At 44.4% G+C, this 15,110-nt stretch overlaps 1 protein-coding gene across 1 annotated transcript in view; it reads left to right on the top strand.

Annotated features, from left to right (window-relative positions):
- The window catches only part of EXOC4 (exocyst complex component 4), a 358,562-nt gene that overhangs the window by 76,461 nt on the left and 266,991 nt on the right, over positions 1 to 15,110 (top strand). The window contains exon 7 of the mRNA XM_060687047.2: positions 5,901 to 6,078. Coding sequence (XP_060543030.1) covers positions 5,901 to 6,078 — 178 coding nt within the window. The remainder of the gene's footprint in view (positions 1 to 5,900; positions 6,079 to 15,110) is intronic.

Raw genomic sequence — 15,110 nt, 5'->3', positions numbered from 1 at the left:
TTTGGGCCAATCACCAGGAGACAGTGAGTTCTAGTCCCACCTTAGGCATGAAAGCCAGCTGGGTGGCTTTGGGCCAATCACCAGGAGACAATGAGTTCTAGTCCCACTTTAGGCATAAAAGACAGCTGGGTGGCTGGGAGAAAGTTATTTTCTGACAACAAAAAATCCTTTAAATTTTAAAATTGGGAGTGGGGGAGAGAACCAGTGTTGTCTTAGCTCTTTCTAACCCTCCCTAAAACAGATTCTCTGCCTGGCTCTCCCCAACTATCCAGAAAAGCAGAAAACAAATAACGATGCCAAGCAGAAAGATTCTTCCATAATCATCATCATCATCATCGCTGCTGAGCTATTAACCAGCCTCAAAGGCTGTGAATCTCACTAAAGATTAACCAATAATAATAATAATAATAATAATAATAATAATAATAATAATAATAACAACAACAACAACAACAACAACAACAACAACAACAATAATAGACTAATAAAAAAAGTCTCAAAAAAGTCCTTACTGCCAAATTTGAGCTAAAGCCAACAGAGTTTGTTCACTGCAGATACTTTTCCGATCGCAGCTGTGGTGTTATTTTAGCATCTTTTGTGAATGGTGACAACCACAGTTTCTGAGTGGGCCATAAATCACTGGGAGGGTTTCCGAGGGGGATTCACCCTCTTTTTTTTCCTAAGACAATCGCTCGATAATTAGAGTATTTAAAGGATAAGAGCTTTCCATGCTCTTAATACTGTCATGCAGGATTTTCACAGGGACTAGAATGGAGAAGGCCTTTTCAGTGCAGGTCCTCAATTTACAACAGTTCGTTTAGCGACTTTTCAAAGGGACAACATCAGCGAAAAATGCAACTTACGACCGGTTTTCCACACTTACACGACCGTTGCAGCGTCCCCACTGTCACGTGAACAAAATTCAGACGCTTGGCAGCTGAATTCATATTTACGACGGTTGGGTGGCAGTGTCCTGGGGTTATGTGACCCCCTTTTGCGACCTACAAAGTCAGTGGGGGAAGACAGATTCACTTAACAACCGTGCTATTAACTGAACGATGGCAGTGATTTGTTTAAAAACTACGGCCAGACCGTCATAAAATGGGGCAAAATTGCCGTAACGAATGTCTTGCTTTGTGACCGAAATTTGGAGCTCAAGTGTGAAAAACGGTCATAAGGGACTTCTTTCAGGGCCTCCGTAACTTCGAGCAGCCACTAAACGAACGGTTGTAAGTCGAGGACGCCCCGTACGGAAGGAACGTTTTGCTTGGGCGTTCGACGCTTCTTGGATCTCTTTCGGTAACTTGCCATATATCCTTCAAACAAGAATAAACAGCAAGAGGTTTTCAAATTGTTCTCTCCTCTGAGTAATTTCCTGTGACAAGTTACTGCCAGAGCATAAAATATTTATAGGTTTTGCTATGGTACGTTAATTACAATAATTGGGTTTTAAAAAGGCATAGGGAGAGGTAATTGAGGAAGAGGCTTTGATAAGGATACGGAAGTAAGTATCTTGTAATAAAAACATGATAATTGGTCAGCTGATGCACCTTGAGACTTCAAGTTTTGCTTTTATACATATAGCCAAGGTTGACTCAGCCTTCCATCCTTCCGAGGTCGGTAAAATGAGAACCCAGATTGTTGGGGGCAATAGGCTCATTCTGTAAACCACTTAGAGAGGGCTGGAAAGCACTTGTGAAGCAGTATATAGGTCTAAGTGCTATTGCTAAGTGCAAAGGAAGGAAGGGAAGGAAAGGGAAGGGAAGGGAAGGGAAGGGAAGGAAAGGAAAGGAAAGGGGAAAGGAAAGAGAAAAGGGAAGGGAAGGGAAGGAAAGGAAAGGGGAAAGGAAAGAGAAGAGGAAAGGGAAGGGAAGGGAAGGGAAGGGAAGGGAAGGGAAGGGAAGGAAAGGAAAGGAAAGGAAAGGAAAGGAAAGGAAAGGAAAGGAAAGGAAAGGAAAGGAAAGGAAAGGAAAGGAAAGGAAAGGAAAGGAAAGAAGGAAAGACCACTGTGGTACAGTGCTTAGAAAGCAGTATTGCAGGCTGACTCTGGCCACTGCCAGGAGTTCGATCCTGACCAGCTCAAGGTTAACTCAGCCTTCCATCCATCGGAGATGGGTAAAATGAGGACCCAGATTGTTGGGGGCAAGAGCCTGATTCTGTAAACCACGTAGAGAGGGCTGGAAAGCACTTGTGAAGCAGTATATAGGTCTAAGTGCTATTGCTAAGTGGGAAGGAAGGAAGGAAGGAAGGAAGGAAGGAAGGAAGGAAGGAAGGAAGGAAGGAAGGAAGGAAGGACGGACCATGGTGGTACAGTGCTTAGAAAGCAGTATTGCAGGCTGACCACTGCCCACTGCCAGGAGTTCGATCCTGACCGGCTCAAGGTTGACTCAGCCTTTCATCCTTCCGAGGTGGGTAAAATGAAGACCCAGATTGTTGGGGGCAACAGGCTGAAACTGTAAACCACTGAGAGAGGGCTGGAAAGCACTTGTGAAGCAGGATATAGATCTAAGTGCTATTGCTAAGTGCTAAGGATGGATGGATGGATGGATGGATGGATGGATGGAAGGAAGGAAGGAAGGAAGGAAGGAAGGAAGGAAGGAAGGAAGGACGGACGGACCATGGTGGTACATTGGTTAGAAAGCAGTATTGCAGGCTAACTGTGCTCACTGCCAGGAGTTCGATCCTGACCGGCTCAAGGTTGACTCAGCCTTTCATCCTTCTGAGGTGGGTAAAATGAGGACCCAGATTGTTGGGGGCAAGAGGCTGACTCTGTAAACCACTTAGAGAGGGCTGTAAAAGCACTTGTGAAGCAGGATATACAGTAAGCCTAAGTGCTATTGCTCTATCCGCGGGCCCTTTCCCTTCTATAATGTTTTGTGCGCTGAGCTACGTACAACTTTCAGAGCACATATCTCACTAAAATCTGTACTTTATTACGTTTTATTAACTTCGCTTCGACTTCTTCAGGCAGAACAAAACGATAGAACCAGATTTAAAGGCCTGAAACAAAAAAAAACGGGAACATTTTTATCGGTGGGAACAGAGGTACTTCTGAAGCCCTTTACAGAACGTTTGGAAGGAATTATGAAATTCTGTGTTAGCTGCGGAATGCTGAATGCAGAATGTGTGCATGTTTTTAAAACAAAAGTCAGAATTAAGTACAAGTAGCCCTTGCCTTCAGATTGCTTAGCGACGGTTCGAAAATACAGGTAGTCCTCGACTTACAGCAGATCGTTTAGTGACCGCTTGAAGTTACAACAGAACTGAAAAATGACCCTTTTTTTCACACTTAACAACCGCTGCTGAATCCCCATAGTTATGTGATCAAAATTCAGATGCTTGGCAACTGACTCATACTTATGACGGTTGCAGCTTCCCGGTGCCACGTGATCGTCTTTTATGACTTTCTGACAAGCAGAGTTCATGGGGAAACCAGATTCACTTAAACAACCGTGTTTCTAACTGAACAACCGCAGTGATTCACTTAACAACTGTGGCAAGGAAGGTCGTAAAACGGGGCCAAACTCAGTTTAACAACTGTTTCGCATAGAAATGTTTGAGGCTCAGTTGAGGCCTTCCTATCTCAGCTTTTGGCAGGACAAGGACAACTCTATACCACTTACCTGAAAAAGGGGATTTAGGACCCAGATCCAATGTTGTGACAGTTGCCCCCCTTTCCCCGCATGGTCATATGACTGTACTTTGGGCCCTTTGCATCGTTCTGCGGTCATGTGACCACGTTTTGGGACAATCGTGCCCATAGCAAAAATATATATATATAGATGCACACTTATGCATTTGCAGAACTACCTCTGCAAAAAAAGGGGGGAAATCATAAAAATCAGGTTGGTGATGTTACCGCTCCATTTGAAGCTGGGGGGAAATCATAAAAATCAGGTTGGTGATGTTACCGCTCCATTTGAAGCTGTTACGACTCACAACCACAATGGTCGTAACTCAAAGACTACCTATATATCTATTACAGTCGTAACTCGAGGACTGCCTATCTAATAAAACAGCGTCCCAATCGTATATTTAAAACACGCATGCTAAAAGGAAACTCCTCCTCTCCCTAAGTGGCTAAGAAATCTCTTATTTTATTTATTTAAAAGAATGACTTAAAAAGCTTCTGAAAAGCAGATTGGGAGACGGTGTGAAGTTGCCCTTTTTACATCCTACAAGACATTTGTAATTATTATGTGTAACAACGCATAATAATCCACAGTAATGTTATATTATGTATAATTTAACCTATTGTGTATGGAAGACATGATGGATGTTAGAAACTAATATGCAGTTGCAAACGAATGAATCTTACGCCAGCAACGTAGCCCTTTGGTGCTCTAAAATCTATAAGGAGAAAAAGAAAATGAATAGAGTTTTCAGAAGCCGTGGCCGAAAAAAGGAGCTTGAGTTAGTAAGGTTTTCAGAGGTATGTAATTTATTACATATTTGGCATAATGTGGAATTTATAGGTCTGACTTTGTTCACTGATACCGTACTTGTTTCAGTGATAAATACTGAGACATACAACATTAATTAATTTACTGGTTGCTTTTAACACTGAGTTAGATTTATGGCTCTTGAAATACAGGGCATTGCACTCGGTGGCACGCAGAATACATATTATTAACTGCTCAGAGTTGTTGGGAGTAGGGCAGCATACAGATTTAGTACTGCTAAATATCAGGCTACCCTGCTTTTTATTTCAAGAGAAAGAGGTACAGGAGAAAATGTCATATGGTTCACAAAAGTTAATCTCTCAGGGAAAAAAATAATCTTTCTGAGAGAGCCAGTTTGGTCTACTGGTTAAGGCACCAGGCTAGAAGCCAGGAGATGATGAATTCTAGTCCTGCCTTAGGCATGAAAACCGGCTGGGTGACTTGGGGCCAATTGCCAGGAGATGGTGAGTTCTAGTACTGCCTTAGGCATGAAAGCCGGCTGGGTGACTTGGGGCCAATCGCCAGGAGATAGTGAGTTCTAGTACTGCCTTAAGCAAGACAGACGGGTGGATGATTTTGGGTTGATTGCCAGGAGATGGTGAGTTCTAGTCCTGCCTTAGGCATGAGAGACGGCTGGATGACTTTGGACCAGTCATCTATGGGCTTCCAGATTATGGGCATGCATTCACCAACTTCCCCAACTTCTGACTTGGAACTGGGATTGTATGAAGGATCCTAACAATTTATCTTCCACTCCAATTAATGGCAGTCCCCACTTTGCTGCAGTTCTTTATTGAAATTAAAACTGTTCTATTCCGACATGCTTTCAGTCACAGGTAACTTAATATGGGTTTTATCTTTGCTTCTATGGTGATTTTTTTGGTTTGGATGTTGGCATGGATTTAGTTCTTTATTACTATGGTTTTTGGGGCTCTTGTTTTTTTCTTGAAGATCTTTCGCTTCTCATCCAAGAAGCTTCTTCGGTTCTTGACTGAGTGGTGGAGGATGGAAGGATTTATATTCCTTGCAGTCATCTGGTTATTGTCACTCTTCCTGAGAGTCGTTGAGGCCACTTGGAGGTTTATCTGTGCCCTCAGGGTCTCGTGAATAGTGCAAATGGGTGTGGAACAAAGCACCTATGTTGTGTGCTGTCTAGTCTCCTTTGGGATCAAAAAGAGACAGACAACAGACACATAGATAGAAAGCAGATATATAAATAGGACATAGATAGAAACATGATGGATGGATGGATGGATGGATGGATGGATGGATGGATGGATAGAAGATAGACAGACAGACAGATAAGACATAGAAAGGTAGATTTGAAAAACTCACGGAATTAACTAATCAAAAGCATTGTAAGTTGCCCTGAGTCTCCGGAGAAGGGCGGCATATAAATCAAACTAATAAATAAATAATAAATAATAAAAGCTTCTCCCATTTCATTATTATTTCTAGATTGCTTTTGGAGCTTCTGGAACTTCTCTTTGACAAATTCAACGCCGTGGCCGCAGCTCACGCCATCGTCCTGGGACATCTCCAGCAGACTGTGTCTTTTCCTTCCAGCCAGTACGATGGCGATATTAAGCTGTACGACATGGCAGACGTATGGGTGAAGATCCAAGACGTCTTGCAGGTAAGAAACTCCCACAAATATACAGTATACCCTTTCTTAGAGTGATGGCTTTTTTCCCCCCAAGCACAGGTCTTGGAAAGCTGAGCTCCCTCCCTCCCTCCCTCTCCCTCCCTCCCTCTCTGTAAGTTGTTAGCAAAGGCACAAGTTTGAGCAAGAAGGTTTGATTACATTTTCGAAGAGGTAAGCTGTACGCTACGGAGGCGCTGCGAGAAATAGATTTCCCAGGGAGATTTTTTTTCCCCTCTTCCCTGCATGCTGGGACATATTGCCATCAGGTTGTGAATGTTTCCACCTTTGTTGTGCAGCGTTGTCGTCTTCTGGGTGAGGAGAACAGGGCTTAAAGCGCAGGTCCTAGTAAGACAGGTTTTGTGTGCATTACAGTTGAGATGTGTAGAGGAAGGCCTAACGGTCGAAAGTCCTGATGCTCTAGTGCAGGGGTGTCAAACTTGATTTCATGGAGGGCCGCATCAGGGTTGTGATGCGGCCCTCCAACTACGGAGGTCATTGCCCCCCACCCTGTGAGATATTCTCCCCCCCAGAGGTGTGGCAGACCCCCCACTCTCCTGACCTTCCGACAAAGAATCAGAACATGGCTTTGCGGCAGTGGTGGAATTCAAATTTTTTTTACTACCGGTTCTGTGGGCGTGGCTTGGTGGGCGTGGTGTGGCTTGGTGGGCGTTGTTGTGATCTAGGCTTCCTGAGTCATTAAAACACACGAGTAGTCCCAAAAACCTCTTTTATTACGTTCATTCACAGCTGAGTTCCAATTAGTTGCAAAAAGTCCTTTGGGAGAAGTCCTTCGGGATAATCACCAACCTTTGTCTCCCTTGACATGCTGCCAAAGACCTACTTGGCAAAGCCACACGGAGTCCAGAATCAAACAGAGATGCCGACTGGGAACAGAATTAACAACTTTGCTTTCCTGCAAAGGGCCCACGTGCCTTTGCTCCTCTTTTAAGCCTTATGGGAGGAGCCAATCATCTCCAGGCCTTATTCCCAAGTCATCCCTTTAGTTTTAACTGTTCTTGCCTTCTGGCAGCTCTGCGCATGCACGCACTAGGAACAGGCTCCCCCTGTTCCTCTGCCTCTCTGATGTCCGACTCTGGAGGCTCCGGAGTCCGCACATAACTCCCAGATGGCCTTGGCCCCATCTCTGCCTCCGACGCAGAGCCCTCGTCTGAGCCTCCCCCAGACTCCAGGACTGGCCTATGTTCCCCCCAGCCTCCTCACTGTCTGACTCCACTGCCAGCTCTGCAGGATGCTGGCGGACCACAACAGGCATGGCAGGGGAAGGATACTGCAAAATCTCCATTCCCACCCCACTCTGGGACCAGCTAGAGGTGACATTTGCCGGTTCTCCGAACTACTCAAAATTTCCTCTACCGGTTCTCCAGAACCTGTCAGAACCTGCTGAATTTCACCCCTGCTTTGCGGCCTCCTGTGGGGCACCTAGAGACTGGTCATGGGACTGACCACATCCTCCTTCCATCTTTTAAGTAGTTTTAACAGCATTTAATCCTCTGTGCCTCCTTGTCAAATTGCAATTTTTATCAGTTGCTTTTATTTTATTTTTTAACATTTTCTAGTATGCCACCCAGGGTGCCTCTCTTGAGGGACACGGACAGTTCAAAAAAATGTGAAAAATGAATACGAGAAATACCCCTGCTGTGATTATTACGAAGGAGCCTGAAATGGCTCCTGATTTCTCCATTTTTAGCGTTAAGTCAGCGTTGTTTTTGTCTTTAGTCTGACACATTTTCTATATAGGGCTAGGTTGTTAGATGTATCCCGAACGATTCGATTCAGCTGGAGTTGCAGATACAGTCCTTCAGATAAAAATGGGATGCGGAATTAAAAAGCAGAACAAGATTTAAAACGTGGACCATTTTGTGCGCAGCACAATGGAGACGATGTGACAGGCATTCTGTGGAAATCGGTTAGTAGTTATTTGCTTGTCAGTGTGGTGGATTATAGGTGAGATTCAAATCGGAAGCAAAAAAACAACAACCAAAAAACGATATAATAAAATAAATCCTGGTAGGGACTTTGTCCCTAGGACCGTTGCAATTTAAATTTTGTTTCGGGAGGGCAGAGAAAGAGAGACAAGTCAAAAAAAAAAAATGCAAATGGTAATGAGCGGTGAAAATGAACTAATATTACATATTGAAGCTTTAGTTTTGGTCAGAGATGAGGTTTGAGGCGTGCAGAAAATCAGTTCTTAATAAGATAGCAGATTGATAATTGCTTAATTACATAGCCCAGTTCACATGGGAATGTTGAGAAGTAAGAAAACTCTTATTATCTTCACCTAAAATCCATGATTAAATGTATAAAATGCAGCTGCTCTCCAAGTGCACAGAGGGGTCCTGGGTTGGCCCTTTCTAAGTTTGTGCTCCGAAGACGACGGTTTTTTGCACATGAATGGAGGCCAATCATCCGTGTCCCAGGATAATGTTTCAGGATCCAATCTGGATCCTGGTCACCGGGACCAGAGTTTTAGTCTTCCGAGCTTTCGGACTCTCTTCTAAGCACTTGGGTAAGGGGTTGGACTAGAAGACCTCCAAGGTCCCTTCCAGCCCAATGATTCTGTTTCTATGGAGCCCACCCTCAGGGAATGCCTCTCTACAGAATATGTGCTTTGGGCTATTCTGTGTGTTACTAATAAAGGACAAATATTTGAAGCCCAGGGTTGACATGAGAGCTCCTTGGTGCTCCCTGAGCTTGCAGATGTTAGGGTATACACTAGCACTGATGATGTTACCTAGTTTGGGTAATGAAACGTCTGCAAGAAAACAAGCAAGCTCAGAGAGCACCAAGGAGCCCTCATATTCTATGTGTAGTATTTATGTGGGGTCTGGTTGCGTGTGGCTTTTTATTTGTTGATTGGGGGTGTTGATAGTCAGCTGTTAAGTCATTGGCTGTTGTTTCTTTGTGCTGCCAAGTCCTAGGTTCCTAAATAACTTGATAAGCTGAGGTTAAATCACTCCTGTTGACTGACGAGGGGTTCGTTTCCCAGCCTTCAATTATATCCCTGGCTGTTTTTGTACCTGCTCAGCCAACAATCTTAGTAGGTGGGAAATTGAATGTATGTCCTTGTTCATCGCCGTGTGAGGCTATTAATGAGTTCGGGTCTCTTTGTCTGACCACTTGGTTGTGTTCTTGCAATCTGGTTTACTACCACTTTATCAGGTTTCCTTCCTTCCTTCCTTCCTTCCTTCCTTCCTTCCTTCCTTCCTTCCTTCCTTCCTTCCTTCCTTCCTTCCTTCCTTCTTCCCTCCCTCCCCTCCCTCCCTCCCTCCCTCTCTTTCTTTTTTTCCTTCCTTTTCTTTTCTTTCCTTTCCTTTTTCCTTCCTTCCTTCCGCATATGTTCCAATTGGAACAGAAGTGCAATATGGATAATTGGCGAGTTGGATGCTAAGTGGTATGAGGAGATATTGAACAAAAAAAAAAACCCTTGGTGGGTTTGAGAGAGGATATAGGAGCCCCCTGTAGCTACCTAAAGGGTGGGATTCTGAGCTGTTCTCTATTGTTCCAGAGAAGATGCACAACGATGGAGGTCCATTATAGGAAGGGAAGTCGGACTCGAGGGGTTTAATAGTCCCCCCCTCAGTTCCACGAGTCTGTGTTTTATGTTATTAAAGATAAGATTGCCGGCTGCATTTGGTTTCAAGCTAGAAAGCAAGCAAAAATCTATTTGCAGGGAAGCAGAAAAACATTCCACACTAAGTTAAATAAAAGCGCTCTCTCTTGTATAAACATTGTCCTTCCTGGCATGTGGAGTGAGACCAGCAGGACCGGGAGACGACAATGATTGATTGACACAAGTGACAGAAGTTTGAATTTGGAGGCGGCGTAGACCTTCACGGATTACGGATCCTGCTTTTCACAAATACGGGAGGAAGAAGGCCCTCTAGGAAATTCTAGTAATTTGTAGGGATTGTTATAATCCTCCTCCTACACCCGGGGAAGATCACAACGGAGGAAGCCGATTTGAACTGTAGAGCAGTGTAGAACTGCAGATTTAATAAATTAACGCTCTCTTGTTTGGAAGGGAAACGAATTAATTTCTTGCTTGCTTAAAGAGTTAGAAGACACGGCGAAGAGAACGTTTGAACTTTTTGCTATCCTTTGCTCTGATGGAAACCATGATGGAAAATCAGCTTCTCTTAATTGGGAGGGACGTCATCAACATACTGCTGAGCCCACTATATTCTCCCTTTGAAACTCCCCCCCCAATTCTAATAACAATATCAAGATGAGAGATGAGAACTCTTCTAACCGTTGACTCGTTGTGATATTTTTTTCGGTTTCCAAACGAATAACCTGAAGACTTTTTGAAAGAGAGCACCAGAAAAACACAGTTCTGACAGGTGGGGTTGACTTAGTGTGTGTCTGAATCTTTTCCAAACATTGATGCGTTGCTTCGGTTGTGAGCAGATGGGACTTGTGGGCAGAAAACGGGTGAGGAAGCAACTGTCAAGATTAGTGTAATCACGCCTACGTGTGGTGTGTGCTTTACCTCACAGACGCGTTCTTCAACTCGAGGTTCGTATGTTGCAAAAGAAAAAAAGCTCCTATCCTTTTAACCCTGCTTATTTTTGTAAGCGTTTATTTGATTTTTTAGGAGTTTTTTTTTTTTTTAAAAGATGGGTTTCACAATATCTTTAAAAGATACAAACGATGAGAGTTCTTCTTTAAAAAAAAAACAGGTGGGAGAAAAAGAGGAGAGGGGGGGGAAACTGAACTGTGAACGGTCAGACTTCATAATTTTCTTCGAGCCTTCCTTCTTTCTTTTTTTAAAAAAAAACCCTGAGTTTTTTATATGCACAATTGTATTTTCCCCCTTCTACTTTGAGCAGAAAGTTGATGGGACAGTTATGATTATTAAAGCTAAATTCAACTGCTATCAGAGCCCTCGTCTTCGCCTCTCAAATTTCAGGGTCAAACCAGGTCCACTATGAAGCACAGTGCTTCGAGATTGAAGATGGTCAGCCTCCGAAAAGCAAGGAAAATAGTTTGGGAATTTTCCAAGCAGATTGCTTTATTGTTTCTCACCTAAAGACAGAATTGTGCCGAACTAAAGCATGCTAACACAAAGCATATAGTCTGGGAACTATTGAGGAGGAACCGTCTTCAACCTTTGTCTCATACACAAACTATCTGAACTGTGTTGCCTCTTACTCTTGGAATGCAGCCTCTGCTGGGAATCCAAGCTACAAGGAAGAAAGGAGGGAGGGAGGGAGGGAAGGAAGGAAGGAAGGAAGGAAGGAGAAATGAGAAAAAAGAGGGAGGGAGGAGAAAAAGAGAGGCGAAGGGAGGAAGGAAGGAAGGAGAAAGAAAAGAGGGAGGGAGGGAGGAGAAAAAGATGAGAGGGGAAGGGAGGGAAGGAAGGAGAAAGAAATGAGAGAAAAAGAGGGAGGGAGGAGAAAAAGGCGAAGGAAGGAATGGAGGAAGGAGGGAGGGAAGGAAAGAGAAATGAGAGAAAAAAGAGGGAGGGAGGGGAAAAAGAGGTGAAGGAAGAAAGGAGGAAGGAAGGAAGGAGAAAGATGAAGGAAGGAAGGAGAAAGAAAAGGGAGGGATGAGAAAAAGATGAGAGGGGAAGGAGGGAAGGAAGGAAGGAGAAAGAAATGAGAGAAAAAGAGGGAGGGAGGAGAAAAAGAGAGGTGAAGGAAGAAAGGAAGGGAGGAAGGAGAAAGAGATAAGGTAGGAAGGAAGGAGAAAAATGAAAGAAAAAAGGAGGGAGGGAGGAAAAAAGATGAGAGGAGAAAGAAGGAAGAAAGGGAAAGAGGGAGGAAAGTGAAAGAGGCAGGAAAGAAGGGAAGGGAGGGTTGGGTTCCCCAAGCCAAGAAAGACACTGCCAAACTAAAACATGTTAACCCCCCATAAAGCATATTACTCTGGGAACTATTAGGCAGGAACCATCTTCACCCTCTTTCTCGCGCACAAGCTGTCTGAACTGGGTTACCTTTTGCTCCTCTGGAATGCAGCCCCTCCTTCCTGGGAATCCAGACTACATTCCATCCATCATAAGGTCCTAAGGGAGATGACGAATTTGGACCAACAGCAGGCATTCATCATGGCTGCTGTTCACATTGATAGTTACTTGTTTTGGGGACGTTTTTATTGTTTTAATGTCAAGGTTGGGGGCCAATCTTACCTCTGCAGGATAAGGGAGCCACCACAGAGAAGGCCCTTCTTCTTCATCCCACCAGACGGACCTCCTTAAGAGAGGGGACCCATCCCCTGCCTCCCTGCTCTGGTGGGCCAGGTAGATATAACTGGGAAAATATCGTTTTTTCCAACAACCTGGCCCCAAAGCATGTAGGGCAGGGGTGTCAAACTCAAGGCCCGCGGGCCAGATTCAGGCCGCTGGGTGCTTAGATCTGGCCTGGTGGATGTTTGGACCATGTGATGGACATTAGGGTGCTGGGCAGGGACTTGAACTTTCACTTGGGTGGGGAAAACCTGGAAACTTTCAGATTCAGGTTAATGTCAGGGTTCCAAGTAACACCCGCAACGGAAGAAGACTCCGAGGCTTGAAATTCCTTAAAGTTCCTTTTTATTGAAGATGTCATATTGGGACATCTGGGAAAACCTGAATCTGGAAGTTTCCAGGTTTTCTCCACCCAAGTGAAAGTTAAAGTTTCTGCCCAGCACCTACATGTCCATCACATGGTCCAATCATCCACCGTCCAAACTGGAGAAGCCTCCCAGTCATCCGACTTCAGGTGCCAGGACATTGCATCCTTGACTCTCTGAGAAAGGAATGTTATTTTGACTACATACTCCATATCACCCATACTCTGTGCAATTCCTCCTCCCATTTTCCCACAGAAAAAATATGTGGCAGGCCTGAAGGCCCAAATGTAAAAGATGGCTTCCAGGTCTGACGCCATGGGGCTGATCTGGAAACAGCGAAGGACCAGCCCTCAGTGCCTCTGCCAGCGAAAACAGAGCTCAGGGTGGGGAGGCGTGCAGCCTCCTAAGCTCCATTTTTGCTGGCAGAGGGTTGCAGGAGTCCGTTGCAGCCGAAAATGGAGCTTGGGAGCCCGTTTTCACTGGTAAAGTGCTTGGGCCACCACAGGGCCCCCCGACACGAATGGCCACCAACATCGAGCTGGCCACGCCACCCCGTCCCCCCCAAAGTCAAACACAACTCCGATGCGGCCCTCAATGAAATCGATATCGCCCCTTGATTTGGACCCGGAAGCAAATCGGCAGCCCATGCAGTTCCAGCAATTTGCACAACACTTGTGCAAATCTCGGCTCAGCTGTGCACGACACACACTAGGATAGAAATCTCTTATTTTTGACAGGCATGAATACGTTTACTTCCGATAAAGGCCGATAAAGTGCTGGAAAATACTAATTCTTATACAGAGCAGCATGAAAAAGATGTCCTATATATGGACCGAAATATACGCGGAAGTGACTCATGCCGTGTTCTTCGGTTCACGGAAATCGGTGGCGTGAGAATTTCTTTTGAAAACAAAGCAATTATCTTTTTTTTTTTCTCTCTCTTTCTTTTTTCTCTGGCTTCAAATCTGCCACATTGCTGCCCTTGAAAAAAGGCTGAATGCTGCGCACTCATTATTAACATATAGTTCTTCCATTTAATTGAGAAGGATTGCTCGCTGGTACATCAGGGGTGTCAAACGATTTCATTTAGGGCCGCATTCAGGTTGTGTTGGCCGTGGCAGCCAAAAACGGAGCTCGGCAGACTGTTTTGGCTTGGCAGACGCACCGCGGGCCGGTCCTTCACTGTTTCCAGGGCAGCCCTGCGGGCCAGATCCGGCCCCTGGGCCTTGTTTGACACACCTGCAGTAGAGTTTGACAGGTCTTGCAGCTGGAGAAAGCAGCTGAAGACAAACTTGAGTAAAAGGAGAATAAAATATTACTCCGTAAGCTCCTGGGCTCTTTAATTTGAGTGCCCCCCCTCCCCAAATTTAGCCCTTGTATGTTTGATTAAACCAATAATTATTGCTATTATCATTATAAAGGAGTCATTATCTTTATGAGTATTGGCAGTTTGCAGGGGTGAAAGGTAAAATTTGTTACTACCAGTTCTGTGGGCGTGGCTTGGTGGTGGTGGTGGGGTAATGTGACTTTTTTAAACTTTTCAAAGCATTTTTTCTAATGCTTTGAAAAGCCTCTGCCGATCAGGCAACTCAGCTGGGATCGTCAGAGACTTTTCAAAGCATTTTTTTTTACCACCTCTTCCGGCCAAGAGGTTGCAGAAAAAAATGCTTTGAAAAGCCTTTGACGATCCCAGCTGACCCGCACGATCATCAGAGGCTTTTTTTTTTTTTACTTTTAAAAGCATTTTTTCGTCGGAAGAGGTTGTAGAAAAAATGCTTTCAAAAATAATAATAATAAAAAAAGCCTCTGATGATCCTGCGGCTCAGCTGGGCATGGTGGGGAGGGCGCAGGGATTTTTGCTACCGGTTCTCCGAACCACCCACCGCCATCGCTACTGGATCGGGCGATCCGGTCCGAACCGGGAGCATTTCACCCCTGGATTAACCCCCCCACCCCCAATTTGTGTCTTTCTTCTTTGCTACTGCTTCAACAAGGTAATTTGAAGCCGTTATTTGCAGAAAAGTTCAAATGGGGCAAGTTAGAGAATGACTTTAACAGCCTAATAACTTTCCTGCTTCTAAAGTTCCCTTAAAAGTTAAGCTTTTTAAAATTACCATCCCCAATACATCCTGAACTAATTTTATTAATTCTGGGAAATACAGAATAATTCTTAATTTCACTCATACGTATTTCCAAGCTATTTATTTAGAGAAGTGTCCTTGACCGTACATGGCTTTCCTTGAATGAATATGCCACGTTCATATAATCCCATTTGTGTCCAAAAGGTGCTTTTTTCAGGCGGCAATTGGACTTTCTTGGTTTTTTTTTTCTTTTGAAGAGGTTTCGTTTCTCGTCCAAGAAGCTTCTTCAGCTCTGACTGGATGGTGGGGAATGGAAGGATTTATATTCCTTGCAGACTGCTGGTCATTTGCATCCTTTGTGTTGTGGCCCTG

Source organism: Pantherophis guttatus, chromosome 7 (assembly GCF_059756535.1).
Source record: "Pantherophis guttatus breed Tessera chromosome 7, ASM5975653v1, whole genome shotgun sequence".
Classification (NCBI taxonomy): Eukaryota; Metazoa; Chordata; class Lepidosauria; order Squamata; family Colubridae; genus Pantherophis; species Pantherophis guttatus.
The sequence above is the reverse complement of the archived record's forward strand: the minus strand, read 5'-3'. Positions and strand labels throughout refer to the sequence as shown.